This window comes from Maylandia zebra, linkage group LG17, assembly GCF_041146795.1.
Source record: "Maylandia zebra isolate NMK-2024a linkage group LG17, Mzebra_GT3a, whole genome shotgun sequence".
NCBI classification, from domain to species: Eukaryota; Metazoa; Chordata; class Actinopteri; order Cichliformes; family Cichlidae; genus Maylandia; species Maylandia zebra.
Window position 1 is genome coordinate 15614671 of NC_135183.1, and position 19521 is coordinate 15634191.

The following is a 19521-nucleotide window of genomic DNA, read 5'->3' on the forward strand; positions in this document are numbered from 1 at the left end:
AAAAAAGGTTAGCTTGTTTATATTAAGCTAACATAGCTGTGTCGCTAGCGGTCACGTAGCACATCATTATATACCAGCTAGCCCAACTTCAGTAACCCTACAAACGTCACTGCTGTTTAGTTTTCTGTCTTCATTTATGCTGGAAGTGATAACAGAGCTGTACGTTTTAATTTGTTTCCAAAACCCCGCAGTCAGGACATGCTATATTGTATTTAGATAGAAGCTAGCGAGCTAACTCCCTGCTAACTTCTAACTCCGTTAAATGTCATAAATTCCGTTTTCATGGATGCCTGGATGTTAAACTCAATTGTTACACCTGGTAGAGCAGAACGCTGATCATTTTATTAAAGATGAAAGACTTTAGACAGTTTTTCAACTCTCAGTAATGCCATAGTGATCGTTTGATATATGGACCTGCAGCGGAGTTTAGACCCAGACACGGCTAGTGACGTCAGACTGAACAACCGGATAAGGTCTTTAAGACAAAACGGGGCCTGATTATTCAAGATTCTTCAAGATTACTCAAGGTAGGACTTACCTACCTGAAAGCAATTTCTATCATTATAGCATATGGCTTTTTAAAACTAAACTAAATTAAATGTATCACACTATCACCGTGTGGGTCGCTGTGTTCTGTTTCCACTGTGGCCAGCAGGTGGCGGTGTCGGTACCAGGCTTCATGTCTGCCGTCCACCATTAAAGCGTAGAACAAAAAAAGGACCATATGTTCCGTTTGTACGGTTGGCGCCTGAAAAGCGCCAAATTGAAAGATACCAAACACTACTGATCCAGCTGACTGATGAAAACCAGCATCACTCAGAAATACTCTGATATACGAACCTTTAACGTTGATCGATGTTCTGACTCGTCACAGCGGCACCGCAGGGAAAGACGGGTTTTGTCATGGAGGAGCTCTTCAACAAAGTGTTGCAGGTTAATGTCAGATGCAGGGACTGCGAGGAAAGGTAAGCCTGTGCACACGGACACGGACGCACTATTTAAACAGCTTGGTTTGAAGTTACACCTGACGAGAAGAATAATTACGGTTATTCTGTCGGCACACACGAAACCTCCCCATCCTGACTGCGGCAAACAGCTGTCGGTCCAATCCAACCGGGGAAAACAAACAAACGTGTTGCACAGACTAATGCAAAGCACGTTAATATTAATATTTTGGCATACTGAAAGGTAAAGGCAGGTGACATGCTAATGTTGTTAGCAGCCTTCATAAGTTACTTCACATAAGGGTAAGTGAGCCTTTGTGAATGCTGCATGGAAAGCATTGCAGAATCAGAAGCAAGTGTTAGTGTATTTTGCAAACATTTATGGGAAAATGAAACATTTTCATATTCCTGTCTTTATTCTGTTCGTGGATTTTTGAAATGAGGTGAACACTGAAATACAAGTTCACATAGGACTTATTGAGTCACCAAACATCATGTTTAATTGCTTCATTTTACAGAAAAGCAAATATTCGTGTCACAATTGAACTTCAGCTGACAACAAGTCCAGTGCACAAAAGAGTGAGTGGGACGTTTTATCGTTTTAAAATAAAGAGAGAACTATACTATATACTACACTACACTTACATTATATCATTTAACATTTCCTGTTCTTTACATATTACATTAGGATCTTCTAGTACGGATAACAGATGATATAGATCCATATTTTCTCTTCAACCTTGCAATATCAGAAGAGGATTTCCAAAGGTAAGTGTAAAAAGATTTGTATGAAGTAGTGTGTTGTGTTAGAGTTAAGGGACAAAGCATCTTCAATATTAACTAATGTCATTTGTGTTTGAATTGTTGTGTAGCTTGAAAGTCCAACAGGGTCTACTGATCGATTTTGCATCATTTCCTCAGAAGTTTATTGACCTGCTTAACCTGTGCATTTCCGAACAAACGTCAGACAGTCCAAGGTATGAAGAAAACCAACACATGACATCACACTGTTTGAATAAGCTAAGCAAATATATGCCATAAATATATTTTTGTTGTTGTTGTTGTTTTTTGGGGGGGGGGGGTTGTTTTGTTTTATTTTACTTATCTATATATATTTTTTTTTCTGTAATAATATCTGAATGATCTACATGGGAGAGTATGTATAACTATATCTATGTGTTTCCCCAACACTGTTCATACACGATGTACATACACTACTATTATACACTCAATTTAAAAAAAAATTAATTTCCTCCTCTGTTTTATTTGAACTATCTCTTCCTATTGGTTAAAATGTTGTTGGAAAAGCAATAAATAAATATTTGAGAAAAAAATTAATGTATTTTATCAGCCAGTGTCATCCCTTCTCAAGTGACGCTGTGATAAAAGTAGACACGATTCTAAGATAAGATAAGATAGAACTTTATTAATCCCTCGGGTGGGTTCCTCTGGGAAATTCGGTTTCCAAAAAGCACAGCACCGACAGAAGTTACAGTTACAGAATGTTATATATATATATACACACACACACACACACATACACACACACACTTATATAAATACAGAGACAGATATAAATAAAATATATGAAGGGGATAAATAGGAATAAAAATACAAGTGAATTGCACATTTCAAGTATTGAGTCTATTGCACTGTTGACTATTTACAAAAGTATTGCACAAGGTATTGTACAGTGAGGTGAAGAGGCACTACAGCTTAGTTGTTCCCCCCTCCTTTGTCCTCCTGTTTCCTGTTTCCCCTCCCTCTCCCCTCCAGAGAGGAGTTAAACAGTTTGATGGCGTGTGGGACAAAGGAGTTTTTAAGTCTGTTAGTTCTTGTCTTGGGGAGAAGCAACCTGTCACTGAACAGACTCTTCTGGTTGTTTATGGCCGTGTGCAGAGGATGCCCAGCATTGTTCATAATGTCCATCAGTTTCTTTAATGTCCTTTTCTCTGCCACTGTCACCAGAGTGTCCAGCTTCATGCCGACCACAGAGCTAGCCCTCCTGATCAGTTTCTCCAGCCTGGATGAGTCCTTCTTTGCTGTGCTGCTCCCCCAGCACACCACAGCATAGAAAAGTACTCCAGCAACCACCGACTGGTAAAACATCCTCAGGAGCTTCCTGCAGATGTTAAAAGATCTCAGCCTCCTGAGGAAGTACAGTCGGCTTTGGGCTTTTTTATACAGGTGCTCTGTGTTGCATGACCAGTCCAGTTTATTGTCCACCCACAGCCCGAGGTACTTGTACTTGTTGACCACCTCCACCTCCTCCCCCTCTATCTGAACCGGCAGTGGACCTGCTCTAGACCTCCCGAAGTCCACAACCAGTTCCTTAGTCTTTGAGGTGTTGAGTTGCAGGTGGTTTGTGTGACTCCATGCGACAAAGTTCCTCACCAGACTTCTGTACTCCTCTTCCTGATCATCCCAGATACACCCCATGATGGCTGTGTCATCTGCAAACTTCTGAATGTGGCATAATTCAGAGTTGTAGCAGAAGTCAGAGGTGTACAGGGTGAAGAGAAGAGGGGACAGCACAGTTCCCTGTGGTGCTCCTGTGCTGCTGACCACTGTGTCAGACGTGATGTCCTTCAGCCTGACGTACTGTGGTCTGTCGGTGAGGTAGTCGGAGATCCAAGCCACCAGGCAGGGGTCCACCTCCATCCTGTTCAGTTTTTCCTGAAGCATGCAGGGCTGGATGGTATTAAAGGCACTGGAAAAGTCAAGAAACAGGATCCTGACCGTGCCTTTTCCCCCATCCAGGTGTGAGTGGGCTCTGTGTAGGAGGTACAGGATGGCATCCTCCACTCCGACACCCGCCTTGTATGCAAACTGTAGTGGGTCCTGGGGCATGTTGTACCTGTGGTCGGAGGAGGTTGAGGAAGAGCCGCTCTAGAGTCTTCATAAGATGTGACGTCAGTGCCACCGGTCGGAAGTCATTCAGCTCATTGGGCCGGTTCTTTTTGGGGACCGGGACGATGCAGGATGTCTTCCATAGGGCGGGCACTCTCCCCAGTCGCAGACTGAGGTTGAAGACTCGTTGTAGCGGCTCCCCAAGTTCAGCAGCACACGCCTTTAGCATCCTAGGACACACCTTGTCTGGGCCTGCTGCCTTTCTGGGGCGAAGCTTCCTCAGTTGTCTCCTGACCTGATCCACTGTGACACTGGGAGATGTTTGGGAGGAGGGGAGGGGGGGAGATGTCTTGCTGCTGAGAGAGGGATTGGAGGAGGGGGGTGTCATGGTGTCAGGAAGGGGGGGAAGCGAGGGAGGTAGTAGAGTGGGGAGAGGACTCTGTAGTAAAGGTGAGGGTGAGCCTTGGAATTTGAAATTGGTGAACGATAAAGTTGCTTGCTGCACGTCCCTATGCTCATCATTAAGTATCACTGGAATATTTAAAAACATTACAAATATGTCCTACTGACTTAGTAATTTGAAAGATATAAATTAAACCCTTTTGCACAGACTAACTGTTGTCCTTTCCACAGATTTCTTCTTCATTTGTCATGTCAGTCTCCAGTGCTAGAAGGTCCCGCCAACTTCAGTGTCATAGAGACAAACGCATTTAAGCACCTTAACCACTTGTCTTTACGACTTTCTCAAGCTTCTGACAAAGAGGTTAAAGATTACCTGGCAGTTTGTCTCTCCTCTCTGAAGGTTGGTTCCATTTAGCTTCTTCATACTTTATGCCACTCATCAAAAAAACAACCCTTTAAATAAATACCAAATTTTAATGTTAGTTCATGTAAGTAAAACGTTGTCATGTACATGTTAAGTGTAGTTGTTAATCCCAAAGATGGGAGCTTGTATTGCTTGGGTGGGCTTCATGTTTTCAAGCTTACTTGTATTTTAGCTTTAGTTTAGTTTGATCAGCTGAAGGCAACGTATATATATTATATAAAAACATTTGTTTGAATATAATTGTCTAGTCAAATAATTATTTTGTTTTTCAGAGCAAAACTGAGTTTTAACAGGTTTTGTCATGTTTGTGTCATTTTTTGTTGTTTCAGGCAGAGAAGCATGCCCTAGAAATGAAGCTTAAGACGACTGAAGATGATCTGACCAGGCAGCTGAATTATGCTCAACAGGTGTGCATTATTTTTATTTTTTAAGATATGATACAGCTTACTTACGTACTCAGTTTAGTAGTTCTTGCGTTACAGCAATTAATGTTAAGCGAAACTTTTGTGATTTTTCTTTAATAGAAATTTCAGTTTATTTATTAATAAACTGCCCATTTATTGATTTTTTTCATGTAATTTCTTTTTATTAAACAAAAGTTGAACAATTATTTTGTATGCGGTCAAATATAGCAAGGAAAACTGGAATCTGCAAAGTTGTAATTATCAGATCAACATTTAAAAAGAGTTCCACAAAGCGTTGTCCACGGTGTGTTCTATGTAACTATAACATGCAGCTGAACAAGTGATCATATGTGGATCATAGACGCTGTCTGAGAAGACCAAAGAGTTGGACAAACTACGCTCAGAGTGGACGACTCAGACCAGCTCGCTGTCCAGCCTTCATTCTCAGGAGCTGCAGCTGGAGAGAGACAAGGCTCTGGAGGCAAGACTTCTCTTTTAATCAGCACAAATTCATCAGCTATGTTTTTAATATGGGTATTAATGTCAAAACAAGCTGTGCACAGCGCCGTGTCTAAGGAAGCTCGGCAGGATAGAAGTTATTTTACCTGACTTGGAGCAAAGAGCAGCTAAAAAAACATATTTGGAGAAAGAGCATCTCTCCACAGATTTGTGATCTGTTTAAAAAAAACATAGTCACACAAGTAAAATGTTATTTCCTAAAAAGTTACAAGGTTTTGTTTAGATTCCAGGTTTTCAATTTTGAGTTGTAGAGTACTATGGTGTGTACATTACTCAGTACTTTGTTGTACTTCTTTATGCCAACGTATCAAACGTAGAAAATGGAAAACAAATCTATTAAACTTTATTAGTTTAAATCATTATAATTCATGAAATTACTTAAAAATAATTGTTCAAAGCAAGTCTACGGAAGAGGATTAGGGCCACTGGAAAAAAAATCTGGGAAAAAAGTCAGAATTCTGACTTTAATCTCAGAATTCTGAGAAAAAAAAGTCAGAATTCTGACTTTTTCATCAATTTTTTTTTCAGAATTCTGACTTTAATCTCAGAATTCTGACTTTAATCTCAGAATTCTGACTTTAATCTCAGAATTCAGGAAAAGAAAAAAAAAAAAAAAGAGAGACGTGCCCACTTTTTTTCCCCCAGTGGCCCTATTCCTCTTCCGTACAAGTCAGCTCATATTTTAGATGGCAAGTGCTTAAAAAGCATGCGATGTAAATATTTGTGTGGTTATTGTAGGGCTCGAGGTTGACCTAGTCAGGGTCAAATTACTGTGACATTAACATGGAACTTCAGATTAGCTCCCTTAGCTTATGCTACATTTTTGTTAGTTGTGTTTTGCATTTACTACCTTCTTGTATGTAAAGTGGGAGAAATGAACCTTTAAAAGTGATACAAACACGTACTATGTGATCCACGAGTTTAAACTAAGATTTACAAGTGTGTGCAGTGATATGTTTGCATTGTTAATTTTGACAGCAAATTTTAAACTAGTTTTAATCGGTCTTTTGAATAAAGTGTCAATTAGTAGTAGTAGATTTAATCTGATGTTGATTCAGCGACTAAAATATAAAGTGTAGAAGTCGCTTTTTCATCGCTCTACACAGTTTTTTAAAAGCATCTTATATTCATTGACATCTTATGTTGTAAATTTGCCCTCTACAGTCTCTTATTCTTGTTCTTTATTTTATATACTTAGCTTTTTGTCTCAAGCTCTTTCTGCCTGCCACTTCCACGCTGCTGGAACACATGAATTTCCCCAATGAGGGACAATAAAGGATATTTCTGTTCTATTCTGCATGACAGTGTGAAATTTGTCTCAAAACCTCATGTGGGCATGCAGTGTGGTATCGGTGCGTTTCAGGCAATTCGTTCACATGCATTAAATTTTTTAATAGTGAGCGAGAGGGCTGTTACATGTATTTTCAGATTCGTAAGCACTGAAGGATTTATTCAGGTTTATGTGTGCACATTTATGTCGTTTTCCGTGTGATCAGATTTCTTTGTATCTGTTTGTGGATCGGAGCACACATTTGTGAGCCCTCAAAAGTAGAACACAAATCACTGCACACAGTTGTAAATCTTAGTCTATGCTTGTGGGTCGTACCATACAAATTACTAACACTATCCTCTGCATAGTTAACAACCCTGTCACACAATATTAACCACGTGTGGCTTTGTTCTTAGCTCAGTCTCGTGGAAGCAGTCATTTATTTGGAACCTTTGAAACTATAGGGATCAAAAGCAAAGCTAAAGATTGCCCTGCAGAAATGGTTGGAGATTGTTTGTCTGTCTTCCAGTTACAGAGCAGGTTTCAGCAGCAGACAGAGCAGCTTCGTCAGGAGCTGGAGACTGCTCATAAAAAGAGCAGCCATCAGCTTAATAGTCGACTGACAGAGTTGGAGGCCTCGTGCAGAGAACTGACTGAGAAGAAATACAAGAACGAGTCTGCCATCCGAGACCTGAAGATTAAACTAGTTGGTGCAGACGAGGTAAGTGAATGTTTAGGATGAGGAATTATTGCGTCCAGGTGACTTGCTCTTAATGTTTGAAACTTTATTATAATTTGTGTATTGGCAGCAGATATAAATTTCATCCGTCCATCTTCTGTAGATCATCCTATCATGGGGGCAGCGGAAGCCGTGCTGAAAGCTCCCCACAGCAAGAGAATGCTGTTGATTATTTTCTTTCTCTTTCATATAGGAATGCCAGCATTTAAAGCAGCAGGTCCTGTCTCTCAGGAGGGAAAACAGCACCCTGGACGCAGAGGTCCATGAAAAGGACCGTTTGGTGAGCCAGATGCAGATGAGAGTGGCTGTTCTGGAACAGGAGGTCAAAGATAAGGATCAGCTGATGAACCGCACCAAAGAAGTATTGGAAGCCACTCAGCAGCAGAAGGTAAGGAAGCCCTCGGGGACAGGGGGGCATTAAGGATTCAGAATGAGAGAAATGATATGACGTTATGAATAGGAAGTCACCAGGAGTCACCGTGTACAGACGAATGGTTAGACTCAGGATGTCAGTGTTGTGCAATTCAATTTCAATTCAGTTTAATTCATGAATCCTTCTGTCTTGATGCGCGCTCAACCATCCAGGTGTGTAAATCCCAAAAGGTTGATTCTGTTCGTCTGGACGTTGTGTTTTCAGTGGGAGAAATGTTTCATCGCTCATCCACTACCAACTCTGCTGCTAACTAACTGTTATGCAGAAAATAAACATCTGTGTCAGACTGGTCCAACTTTTATGTTGGAAGTCATAACTGGTGACAAGACTTGGTATACGGTCTCAAAGCCCCGAGAATGCCTCGGGGTTGTTTTGTTTTTTTACTATGAGAGTATAAGTGAGGTATTTGGTTGTGATGTCCGGAGGCATCTGAGGAAGAACATGTGACGCAGAGAACCTGAAATGAAGTGAACATGCAACAACTGCAACATACTAACAAACACAGCATGTTTGAAAGGTAGATGTGTTTTTGGAATCGCCTACAAAAACTTTGTTCATCAAAATAAAATTCAAGTTGACAAGCTGCTGTTTTTAGACTTACACACATGGCATTGCACGAGGGGTTGCCAGGGGTTTATCTAAAAATGAAGAGGTGCAGCAGAAGACTACCCTGATGGAGGCCAAATTTAAATCAGGATTGTTCATCAAGCCTTCAAGGTTTTTGTTTTTTGTTTGTTTGTTTAATAAAATTTTGCCCTTCTGATATTTTTAACCAGCTTGCTTTTTGTTATAGGAATCAGTGGAAGAAAATGCAGAAAGTAAGGAACTTCAGATTCGAAAACTTGAAGCTACGGTGAAATCACTTTCTGAGGAGCTGATAAAGGTTTGTCAGTTTGTGTGTTTGTGTTCAAAACTCACAGTTTTTATCCTTTAAGCTCAAGTCCTTGGGCCTTGGAGCACAGAATCTTTGCTATATCTTCTAGACAGAGATCTTTGATGTTGTTTAGGGATCTGCTGGAACCACTGGCACAGTTTGGGGTCACTGCCTCAAGTGCCTCCTCGGTTAGCACGGGGACCACTGCTGCCTTGACCTTCCACATATTGGGGTCTTGGCAGTGCATAGGTTCGTCAGTCTAGTCTTACATTCTCGAGTGACTTCTCTGTCTACCAGTCGCTGGTGTTTTTGCTCCTTGGTATTTGGTACTGGGACCGATCCATTCTTGGGGATCCTTGGGATCAAGATATTCCAGTCTTCGGGTAGCCATTCTGGGCGTCTCAGTCATTAGCCATTGTTTTGTATTTTATATTTCAAGCACTCAAGACTTTTATATAAAAGGTTTTGGAGAAGATTTCAGACATGCATCTGAATGGAGGTTTTAAGGTTGTTGTTTTTTTTTATTTCACATATGTAAATCTAAATAATGAAATATATTTTAAACAGAAAACGAAGTAGAAAAAAATCTAATTGCTACTAATATCTCTGATATATACGTGCTCAAAAAGGAGTAGGATGAAGTTTACACTTTCTTTTTAGTCCTTCCCCGCTCACATTCACTCCTGTGGGGAATTTAAAATCACAGATTGACCTGTGCATGTCTTTGGACTGTGGGAGGAAGCCGGAGTACCCGGAGAAAACCCATGCAGACATGAGGCAAACATGCAAACTCCACACAGTAAGGCAGTGGCCAGATGGTGGATTTAAACCCAGGAATGTGAGGCAGCAGTGCTAACCACTGCGCCACCGTGCTAGCCCTGCATCAGATTGGCACCTGTCCAGGGTGTACCCTACCTTTTACCCTATGGTAGCTGGGATAGAGAATGGATGATGGATAATTTTATATAATAATGCTGTTTAATAAATGATAACTCAGTCTTCCTTGATATAACATATAATCAGAAAATATAAATAACTATTTATGAGTCACAGTACAAAGTCAGAGAACCTCCCTTTGACTTTGACCTTTGGCTGTAATTGAGAGTATTTCTGTATTTTCCATGTAATTTTATGTGCCATATTAAATGTAATTAAAAATTAATTTTACATTTTTTGACAGATGAATGCAGTTAATCTTTAAAACACTGGTTTTCATTTTAGAAAGCACAATCAGCAGTTCAACTTAAAAGACCTGTTTTTTCTTTTTAAAATCTTTATTGTTGCTCATTAACAAGAAAAAAGTATTTTTTTATCCAGTTAATCGATAGAATACTCGATTACTAAAATAAATGGTAGTTCCAGCCCTTGGCAGTGCTTTCGCAGCCTGTAGGGAGCAATGAATAGCCCATCTACCTGCAGTGAGCCAGTTGGAGGCGATGGTTGTAGCTGTGGGCGACTCTTGTTTGTGCTGTTGATGGTCTTCCAGCCAGCTGCATAGAAGAGCAAAGTTATAACAGATGAACAGATGCGCTGAAAAGAATGAAGACGTGTCCCCTGTAGCTGTTACGTGTGCTTTTCATTATCTCTTTTCTGGTCTTTGATGTTTTTCATGCTTCTTCCGTTCCCTGTAAGCTCCAGAACAAGAGACGTGCACCACTCCCTTTTCTGGTTCACTTCTCACCCAACAGCATTCAGCCTACTTAGTTTGGGGGGGACTACACAGGACCATGTTTTCAAAGCTTGAGAACTTTTCTCCCCATGCAAATGGGCACAACCACTGTAGTATAAAATGAGCAATATGCAGGAATGCCCTACACAGTGAACCACATCCTGTTTTATAGGGTGTTGCTTATACTGATATTGGTTGCTTTGGAAAGAAAGTGAACGGACTGCATCTCTGTTATAGGGAAAAAATAGAAGTTGTGAGTTTTGAAAATGATCAACTCCTCTTTTTGATCTATCCTTTTTTTCTTTTATACATACAGGCTAACGGTATCATTAAGAAGCTGCAAGGAGAAGTTCGAACCTTAGTAGGAAAAATAAAAGTCAAAAACACTGTGACAGTGTCGCAGGAAAAGATTCTCCAGGAAACTTCAGAGAAACTTCAGAGTGTTGAAAAGGATCTACAAAGCGCTCAGCAGCAGCTCAACACTAAGGAAGAACAGGTATGTCACAGACTGAAGCCTTTTCTTTTGGTAAAGCAGTAAAGGAGATCTCATCAGTCAAACCAGTAAATCAGTACAAGTACTTTAAAAAAATACAAAAAGAAAAAGTACAGTACTGTGTGAACTGTGTCCTTTTAAAAGCAAGTGAGCATAAAATAAAATAACAACCTGAACTATCGATACTAGGCGAGATGGATCCGTCCTTTCATGTCATTCTGTCTCTGCCATCCAAATGTCAGAGCAGAAATTGAGACTTATTAGACCAGGCGTTGTTATTCCAATATTCTGCTGTCCAGATTTGGTGAGCCTGTGTGAAATGTAGCCTCAGGTTCCTGACAAGAATAACAACCAGTGCAAAATATTCTTTTTATTTTTCAGATTTTAAAATTAAATGAGCAGTTGGAGGCCACGGTACAGAAGCTAAATGAAACCAAAGAAGTGCTGAAAACTAATGAGAATGGTAAGGAAGCTAGTCCTGTTCAATGGACCCTCTGAAAACTGACTTTCATGTCTTCAAAATCGTTAAGGTTTACAAATCCAGCAAAGCTTCTCAATCCATCAGTGTTTATGGAGTCCACTTCCATATGGCGACGTACACTACAACTACATTTTATTTATATAGCGCTCGTTAACAACAACAGTTGTGATTTGGCAATATTAGAAACACCAACAATCACACAACCATTAGCAAGAAATTGATGACAGTGGGAAGGACCAGGCTCAGCCATCTGCAGAGAGATGGGGGGGAAGGGGAAACTATAGATGAGTGAAGAAGAAACACTATGTCTTTGCTTAGCCAGATTAATTAAATAGCATCTTATTTCTTAGTGTAAACTTTGTGAGCTTTATCCAAAGCACAATCTGTTGATTCACCCGCTAATTGTATTCACAGTGATTTGCCTGCCTAGCCTAGCTTAGCTTGTAGCCAACTCGCTAGCAGCATGGCCTCTATACCTGTCCCTCCTGCAGTTTCCTGCTCAGTGTGTCAGATATTTAGTTACTCCTCTGCCTCCTTTTGTAATAACAATACTTGTAATAAATGTAGCCTTTTTGCAGCTTAGGCTGACCTCACTTCAGACCCTTGAAAAGACATAGTTGTCTTCCAGGGGCCAGAGCAGGTGACATTCAGGGAAATTTTTAAACTGCTGGTTAAAGTTAAATGTACATTTTGTAAAATTATAATTCACGTCAACAGTAATGACACCTGGTTGCATCAATCGAAGGTAACTAAATGAATATTGAATTGGGGACTAACTTTACCAAAACAATCTTGGGCTTAGTCATTTTCTCTGGTACCCTCCTTAATCGGACCAGGAGTGACATTTTTAGGCACTTATTTCCCTTTGATTGCTGGCTGTCTGAGTAGTAAAAAATCAGTGGGCTCTAAAGATGATTGGGAAACTTTCAAGTCACCTTTATTTAAATAGCACATTTAAAAGACATCAAGTGTCGGCCAAAGGGCTGAACAGAGGGATGATATGATAAAAAAGAATTAAAAATGTACACAAGCACACATACGTGAACATAAAATACATGTATACGTATACTCATGCAAACATCATCCAATGAGAAGACCAGAATAGCTAAAACAGAATAAAAGTGGTGTCAGAGAGATCTGAAAGCCTTGGAAAATAGTATTCAGATTCTATTTGATGACTTCCAAGGACAAAGAGGATTCAGGGGAAATCTGGTCTTTTTAGACAGCATCCACCCCATTGTGGATGGAGGAGCTCTCATTTCTAGAAATCTGGACAAATTTATTAAAACCCCCAGAACATGATGGGTTGGGACAAAGCAACAGAGATTCATTTGTCTTACACGCCTCTCTGCAGCTTCTCTCCAAAACCCATCCCCTTAGATGCTGCGTCTGCCTCCTTCTGAGTCCCTGTTTATACATGAATCAACAAATTGATTTACATTTTGTCATTATGGAATATTGTCTGTAGAATTTTGAGGTGAAAAATGAATTAATTCCATTATTGAATAAGTCATAACATAAAAAACATTCTTTCCAGATGCACTGTGAGTATCTGCTCCTTGCCTTGGCTGCCTTGATAAATGTGTGAATGACAAATAATTTGTATTGTGAATAGCAATCTCATTCACATTATGAAAGTTGCTATTTAAGTGTAGCACATTTACTAGTGTGTTTATTTTCATTTTACCACAGTTATAAATTGGCTTAACAAGCAGCTAAATGAAAAGCAGCTGTCCAGAAAAGCACGGGGTCTGGAATCACTGGAGAATCCTGCAGTCTCAACCACAACAGCAGGACTTGGGGTAGGTGACAACATACTGATGGTGTTTATTCTTCATCCTTCCTCTTAGATATTACTACAAGCTTCATTCCTATTGTGCCATTCAGCTCAATATAAATATGTTTTGTGTCATTGAGTGAGAGATTATGGCAGGAAGAGACGGCAAAGCAAGAAAATTTCAATTTGGTCAGTTTCTTTCTTGAAGCAATGCTTGTTGGCAATAAATGTTATATTGTTGGAAAGCCTGTGTAATTGCTGTTACACTAAATGGTGTGTGAGAAAAATGCATTTGCAGGTTGAACAGCAGCACTGGGCATGTGGGTTGCGCCACATTTATTAGATTGGGTGATTGAAGTCTGAGACATATCGGCATTTAGCAATTTATTCATTCAACAAAAAGGGGCCTCAGTAGCATGTGGAAGGACCGTACACAGCCACAACAGCCTGGCACCACCTGCACCACCTCCTTATGCCGGTCACCTGCTCAGTCACACACCTATATGGAATGGCATCCCATTCTTTTTTTGTACGCTACTTAATTACGCACAGAAGACAGTAATTTATTAACTATTCATTATATTAGATTCGAACTTCTCCATTAAATGACCTGAAACGAATTGTCATTTAACAATATACACATCAACATGAGCCTATGAACCTAATAATCCACCCTGGAAGTAATAAATGCAGAAAAGATTTGGTGGGTTTTTCGTGGCTTTGACCAACAAATGCATTATTCACAAGAAGCATTGTTACAATAAAGAAATAATCAATTCAAAACAATCACGTCTAGTTTAACATAAGCTTAGAGAATGACGGGATGCCTGAGAAAGAGAAGTAGCGTACTGGGACAAATGTTTAAGAAAGCAGGTGAAGAGCTGTAGTAACTACAGAGAGAGAAAGCTGCGCCAAGGGAAAGAGTTGTTGAAGCTAAGTTAATAAGAGGGGCGATGATCAGTGAGCAGCAGTTTGCTTTCAGAGTGCTGATGGAGAAGTAGAGAGAAGGTCTGAAGGGGCTTCACTGTGTCTTTGTGCAACAGTCTTATGTTTGCACATTATAGCAGATCAACAGCACTAACACCACCTGAAGATATCTCTGTATTTTTTCTGGCACTTCAGTTTTATCCTCAGACAGCCAAACCTGTTGTATCTCCCATGGCGGCTGCTGGGATCAATCTTACTGATGAGCATCTCGGGAAGTCATCAAACAGACAGATGTGAGTTTGTTGACTTAGTATGACTGAGTATACATTACACTCAAAGACAAATGAGCCAAAGTAAAACTGTGCAATTTATAAAATGTATTATCTTTGAGTAATGTAAGTATTTAGACACATTTATTGATATATGTTATTTTTTTTATTGGTATTCATTTATTGTAGTTAATCTCATATCAAATGTGAATATAAAGAAAAAAATGTTAGTATAACTGAATTTAGTGCACTTCTCAGACATGGGTTGGGTCTAGCTCAGGAGGCAGAGCAGGTCATGTACTAATTGGAAGCACTACACCGGTGAAAATCCAGGAAGTGGACATTGAGATAGTGGACTCTTATAGGTACCTGGGTGTTCACCTGAATAATAAGCACTGTTTTATGCAGGTATAGGCACAAAATCTCACTAACTTTCCTGTAAAAGTTTGCTACAGATACTATCTGGTCCATTTCTGTCTGATATTGTACTTTTGTGTACAAATGAAATACACTTCCCTATCATTATAGCTGTCTCTCTTGCTTTAGCAGGGAAGGAAGAAGTTTAAGGTCTCTATCCAGGCTGATAAATGTGTTTCTTTATAGCAGTATGCAATTTACAGCAGTTATATATTTAAAATGATTTTGATTCCACGACAATACCAGTGGTAGAACAACAAACTCTTTTTGTTTGTTTGCTTTAAATGTTCATTGTGAATATGTCTCTTTGGTCAGGAATGCAAAGTGATTTTGTGTTCCTCAGGCTTGTGTTTTCTCTTTGTCCTTAGTGGAGACTCTGCTGGTCTGGATTCGAAGTACTTTGAGAAGAGAGATGATTGCATCTCGATCTATGGTCTTTCATCTAATCCACGTCAAAGAGGTAAAAGTGCTCATCTTTTAAAGATCAGCATCTACCACATATTAATTTCAGTGCGTCAAGTTTTTCATTTCATGGCTTAGTAGTGTAACTCTTTTTTTTGGGATGCAGCAGTAAATCTGTGGGGCAACAACGCTAATTTAGGTGCCTTTAAAAAAAAAAATACGAAGAAAAAATTGTTTTTTTGATTGAGATGCTGAATGCGTGTGATAATAAGTAACAGTAATTTGATTCTGTTTGCTTGCTTTGTGTTCAGAGTTTCCTCAGAGTACAAAGCCATCTATAGCTTCAGCTTACTTCTCTGCATAAAACAGAAGTTTCAGGATCTGCAGAAAGATTACAATGGAAATGGACTTAAAACCATCAAGTCACGTCTTCGGCTCTTGTACAAAACTGCTACTGTTGCATTAAATAAATTTGTTTTAATGAGTGATTCTTATGGTTAATTCTAGTGATCACTGAGAATGTATTATTGTATGTGAAATAAAATTGTTCTGTTTTTCTTATGTTTTGGCCCCTAACTGTGTTTTACTGTATACAGTGTACTCTTGAATAAACAACTTTTCCAGTCTCACTTCATTTCTGGATATCTTAAAATTGATCCAATATCGCATTTAGTATAATGTCCAAAATAAAAATATGTGCTTTCTGCTGGGTTTTTTTGTGTTTAGTAATATTCTATCCTCAAATCAGTTTACCTTCAATTTACAAAATGTGAACCATACACCAACCATTGTACATATAGATTCGCATTTGATACCTTTGCCCATAGCTGAGTGCATCATTGCTGCTGCCAGCATCATAATGGAATTAAATAGATGCCAAATCAAACCAAACTTCAGAACTGCTGTTCTGAGTCTGCTGATTCTCAGAAATAACAATCATTGTGCTTACTCCAGCTTCAAGTAGTCAACACCTCGATGGTTTATTTTGTATGCACTATATTTTGGCACATTGCATGCAGAACAACCATGTTCTTTATTTGGCAATGTTCAGCTAATTCTGGATTAGTTGTGTGGGCGGTGAGGAAGAGGCCAGGGGCAAATAGGGTGGAGAGCTGGGTCAGGAGGGGGGCCACAACCATGGTCGTGAGCATGTGGAGGGGGGCCACGACCATGGTCGTGAGCATGTGGAGGGCGTCCTCCTTTGTCAGCATGTGGAGGGGGGCCACGACCATGGTCGTGAGCATGTGGAGGGGGGCCACCATGACCATGTGGATGACGTCCACAGACAGGCTCCTTCTCACCAGGCCCAAGGGCAGTGGTGTTCTGTTGAGAACAAAGACAACAAATGCAAGAGTTGTTTTTTTGTTGTCGTTTCTTAATAAGTTGCCATAAAAAAGGAAATTTATTCCAAAGCTGCTGTTGGTCTCACCTCTGCAGGATAGAAATCACACTCAGTGGACAGGAGTCCATTTTGACTGGAGTAAGATGAACGGCAGAAAGCATGACGCTTTAAAAAAGGAAGGATATATACAATGAGAGAACTAACAGGAATAAGCCATAAAAAAGGTATTTGTCATTTAGGGATTAGAAATGCTGGTTATCTGTATTGTTTGTATTTGATTTAATACTTCTTACAACTGTGCAGTAAATCGCTTGTTACTCTTTAACATTGTGATATAATTTTAATGGGATGTGGTACTCATGATCTCACTGAATACACACAGCTAAACACTTGACTAATTTTAGTACACAGCATATCAAAATGTGGCTCAGGATTTTCTGAAGTGTATGAGTTGTACTTACAGCTCTGTTAGGACAAAGTGGAATGCATGCCTCAATTATGATTCTAGAGCCCATTGGGCAATGAGTCTCCACAAGTGCAAACTCAGGATAGTAGTTCATTCCTAATCCCATTATGTACTACAAGAAAAGAAAGTGTAAAGTTAAACAATGACTGATCTTATGAGTTCACAAAGAGGGGGAGGAAGAAAAGGATCCTCTGTACCCCAGTTGATATCCGCCCCACTTCCTTCAAGATGTAGTAATGCTGGTTACTGGTGTTCTTGTTGAATTCTGCTGTCGCTTCACGAACAGACTTGAGACCTTCAGAGTTGTTGAGAGGCAGCAGCACAGGACAGTCAGGGCAGATGCGTACCATCTCCAAGTTAGTTTTTTCTGCAAACACACAAAGAATTGTACTGAGTGTACGTTCAGAGGATTCCAAAAGTCACTCGCTGAGGCTCTTTAGCGTTTTCTGTCAAATATTCTCCCTTGCAGTCTTTCACAAGATAATGAACTTCTCCCCATGTTTACTTCCTAAAGACTCCTCTTCACTAGGATGCTTGTTTGAAATTATTTTTCAATCGTGAGTTTCTTCATTGTATTTTTTTAGCGTTACACACAAAGTATTTTGTCACCCTTGTCCCAACTTTTTTGAGACATGTTAAATGATTTAAATCCTAAATAAGCATTTTTTTAAACTAAACTTAATGCCACAGTTTTAATATTTGCTATTAGTGTACTGCTTTTACAAATGCTGTTTTTTATCTGCAGTCAAACTTAAATGACAAATTATGAAAAATGAGGAAGTTTGGCCAAAGTCTGTCTTTGACCACATCGAGTGTGTTTTTGAACAGGCAGACCAACAGCCTTGGAGTAACAAGTAATCAAAAATGATCGTATTTGATCATATCTACAGTAGCATCTTCTCAGTGAAATGGTGAACAGCTATGATGCAGAGAGAGCCCACCTTGTCGTGTGTCACATTCATATTTGGTTATGTCGGCATCACCATCTTTTATAGTCATCAACACAGTGCAGTTGGCCTTCACTGCCTTCAGAGAAACACAGAGAATGCAGTTTTATTTCATAACATCACTGAAGTAACTTTGCATAATTTGGCCAGATTAGCACGTCCACCTTCTGACCAGAGGTGAATGTTGCATGAAGTCAGTGCAGGCAGGTGGATTAAGCAAACAGCTGCTTTGCATTTACCCGCTCTCCCATGCGACGTATTTCACAGTCCTCAAAGGGTTTCGGGTTGATAGTGTGGCATTTTGTTTCCTGAAGATCCAGCTGCAACTTTACGTTACATCCACCATCAACCTGGAAAGAGCAGAGAGTAAGACTGTCATTCATATTTACTGATGCAGTTTCCTACATCACCACAGGAACACCATGACAGACTTTAAGGATTTTTTGTCATGAAAAGCTAATGTTTGGAAAACTACAATAAACATTAATAATATTTTTTTTTTTTAAAAAAGAAAAACATTTCAAAAGAATTGTGGACTTGGATTTGTCACTCACTATGCTTTTATAGAACTGCTACTGTTTTTTCTACTCTCTTCTATTGTTTAAGTTTTGTCCCGCTTGTTGTTTATTATCTCTTTGCTCCTCTTGCCAAAGTGGAAATACTCAAATGTGAACTGCAAATGCGCACATTTACTGCTACTATCATACCTGTTCCACACTGTTCCCTTGAACTTCATGCAGTCTGAACTTGTAGCCATGGTCGTGATGCTCATTGATGTGATGCACTGCCTTATCTGCTGCCGCCGGACCGTTACCTTCACTGCATGTTAGTGGCTCCAAACCTGGGGCAGCGCTGCAAAGCAGGACTGCTGCCGAAAGAAGTGTCAGGACTCGTAACGTCCTCATGGTACCGCAGAGAAGACTGGAGCAGGCCACTATTACGGGGCTGTTATATAGAGTGGATTGGTTAACATATGTCAGTGGGTTAGGAAATAAATGATAAATAAATAGAAGCGACCACAAGACAAACATGAACTTTAATCAGAGGAGCTCAGCATATTTTGAAATGTTTACCGAACCAGTCAGTTTCATCACACTTCGTACACAGTCGATATTTAAACTGAAGGATGTTATTGTAGGATTTTTAGCAGCTGCAGATCTTACATTTTGTTTTTTGCTCATCATTACAATCAAAATGTTTGAAAAGAGTTCAGATTTGGCCCAACTTTGTTCATTTGATTTGTGTTTGGAATAAACCAGGGTAGCTGTTTAAACATTACTTCTATCCTAAGTTTGGCACAAGGACATGGATCTTTATCCTTTTAAGGGGTTTCCACACCCTTAAAAGTACTTAATAAAACTTTTTTGTTTCTTTTCTTTTTGTTATTTATTTTGGTTGTAAGAGGTTAAGCATATTTTTATCATTTCATTCAAATGCCAGAACACCGAGAGAGTTTTTTGTTATTTTACACC

General features: G+C 39.6%; 2 protein-coding genes across 4 annotated transcripts; one reads left to right on the top strand and one right to left on the bottom strand.

The window, feature by feature from the left end:
- Positions 1–387: 387 nt before the first annotated feature.
- sass6 (SAS-6 centriolar assembly protein) lies at positions 388–15928 on the top strand. 3 transcript variants are annotated; one of them, XM_004569312.6, is made up of 16 exons: positions 393–965; positions 1463–1523; positions 1633–1712; positions 1817–1921; positions 4428–4596; positions 4950–5027; positions 5386–5505; positions 7343–7534; positions 7746–7940; positions 8779–8868; positions 10845–11024; positions 11403–11484; positions 13195–13304; positions 14402–14499; positions 15261–15352; positions 15606–15928. In XM_004569312.6, the coding sequence occupies exons 1-16, from the start codon at positions 904–906 to the stop codon at positions 15656–15658; spliced, it is 1767 nt and encodes a 588-aa protein (XP_004569369.1). In that variant the 5' UTR covers positions 393–903; the 3' UTR covers positions 15659–15928. The 3 variants fall into 3 exon arrangements, with proteins under 3 accessions (XP_076731844.1, XP_004569368.1, XP_004569369.1); XM_076875729.1 differs by having other exon boundaries at positions 388–965; positions 13195–13297; positions 14401–14499; positions 15261–15928; XM_004569311.5 differs by having other exon boundaries at positions 389–965; positions 15261–15928.
- A 321-nt stretch (positions 15929–16249) lies between these two features.
- Positions 16250–18992, bottom strand: ahsg1 (alpha-2-HS-glycoprotein 1). Its single transcript, XM_024805672.2, has 7 exons — positions 18757–18992; positions 18289–18399; positions 18044–18128; positions 17300–17469; positions 17098–17214; positions 16724–16801; positions 16250–16617 (listed from the first exon to the last, which is right to left on the bottom strand). The coding sequence occupies exons 1-7, from the start codon at positions 18952–18954 to the stop codon at positions 16357–16359; spliced, it is 1020 nt and encodes a 339-aa protein (XP_024661440.2). The 5' UTR covers positions 18955–18992; the 3' UTR covers positions 16250–16356.
- Between the last annotated feature and the right edge of the window lie 529 nt (positions 18993–19521).

Bases quoted from the DNA above. Each gene is read 5' to 3' on its own strand.
- ahsg1 (XM_024805672.2), bottom strand. From the start codon at position 18,954: ATGAGGACGTTACGAGTCCTGACACTTCTTTCGGCAGCAGTCCTGCTT. The intron at 18,400-18,756 runs GTATGATAGTAG...TGCTCTTTCCAG, and splicing joins AAGGGAACAGTGTGGAACAG to GTTGATGGTGGATGTAACGT. The intron at 17,470-18,043 runs GTGGGCTCTCTC...GTGTGTTTGCAG, and splicing joins TGAATGTGACACACGACAAG to AAAAAACTAACTTGGAGATG.
- sass6 (XM_004569311.5), top strand. From the start codon at position 904: ATGGAGGAGCTCTTCAACAAAGTGTTGCAGGTTAATGTCAGATGCAGG. The intron at 7,535-7,745 runs GTAAGTGAATGT...TCTTTCATATAG, and splicing joins AACTAGTTGGTGCAGACGAG to GAATGCCAGCATTTAAAGCA. The intron at 11,485-13,194 runs GTAAGGAAGCTA...ATTTTACCACAG, and splicing joins GCTGAAAACTAATGAGAATG to TTATAAATTGGCTTAACAAG.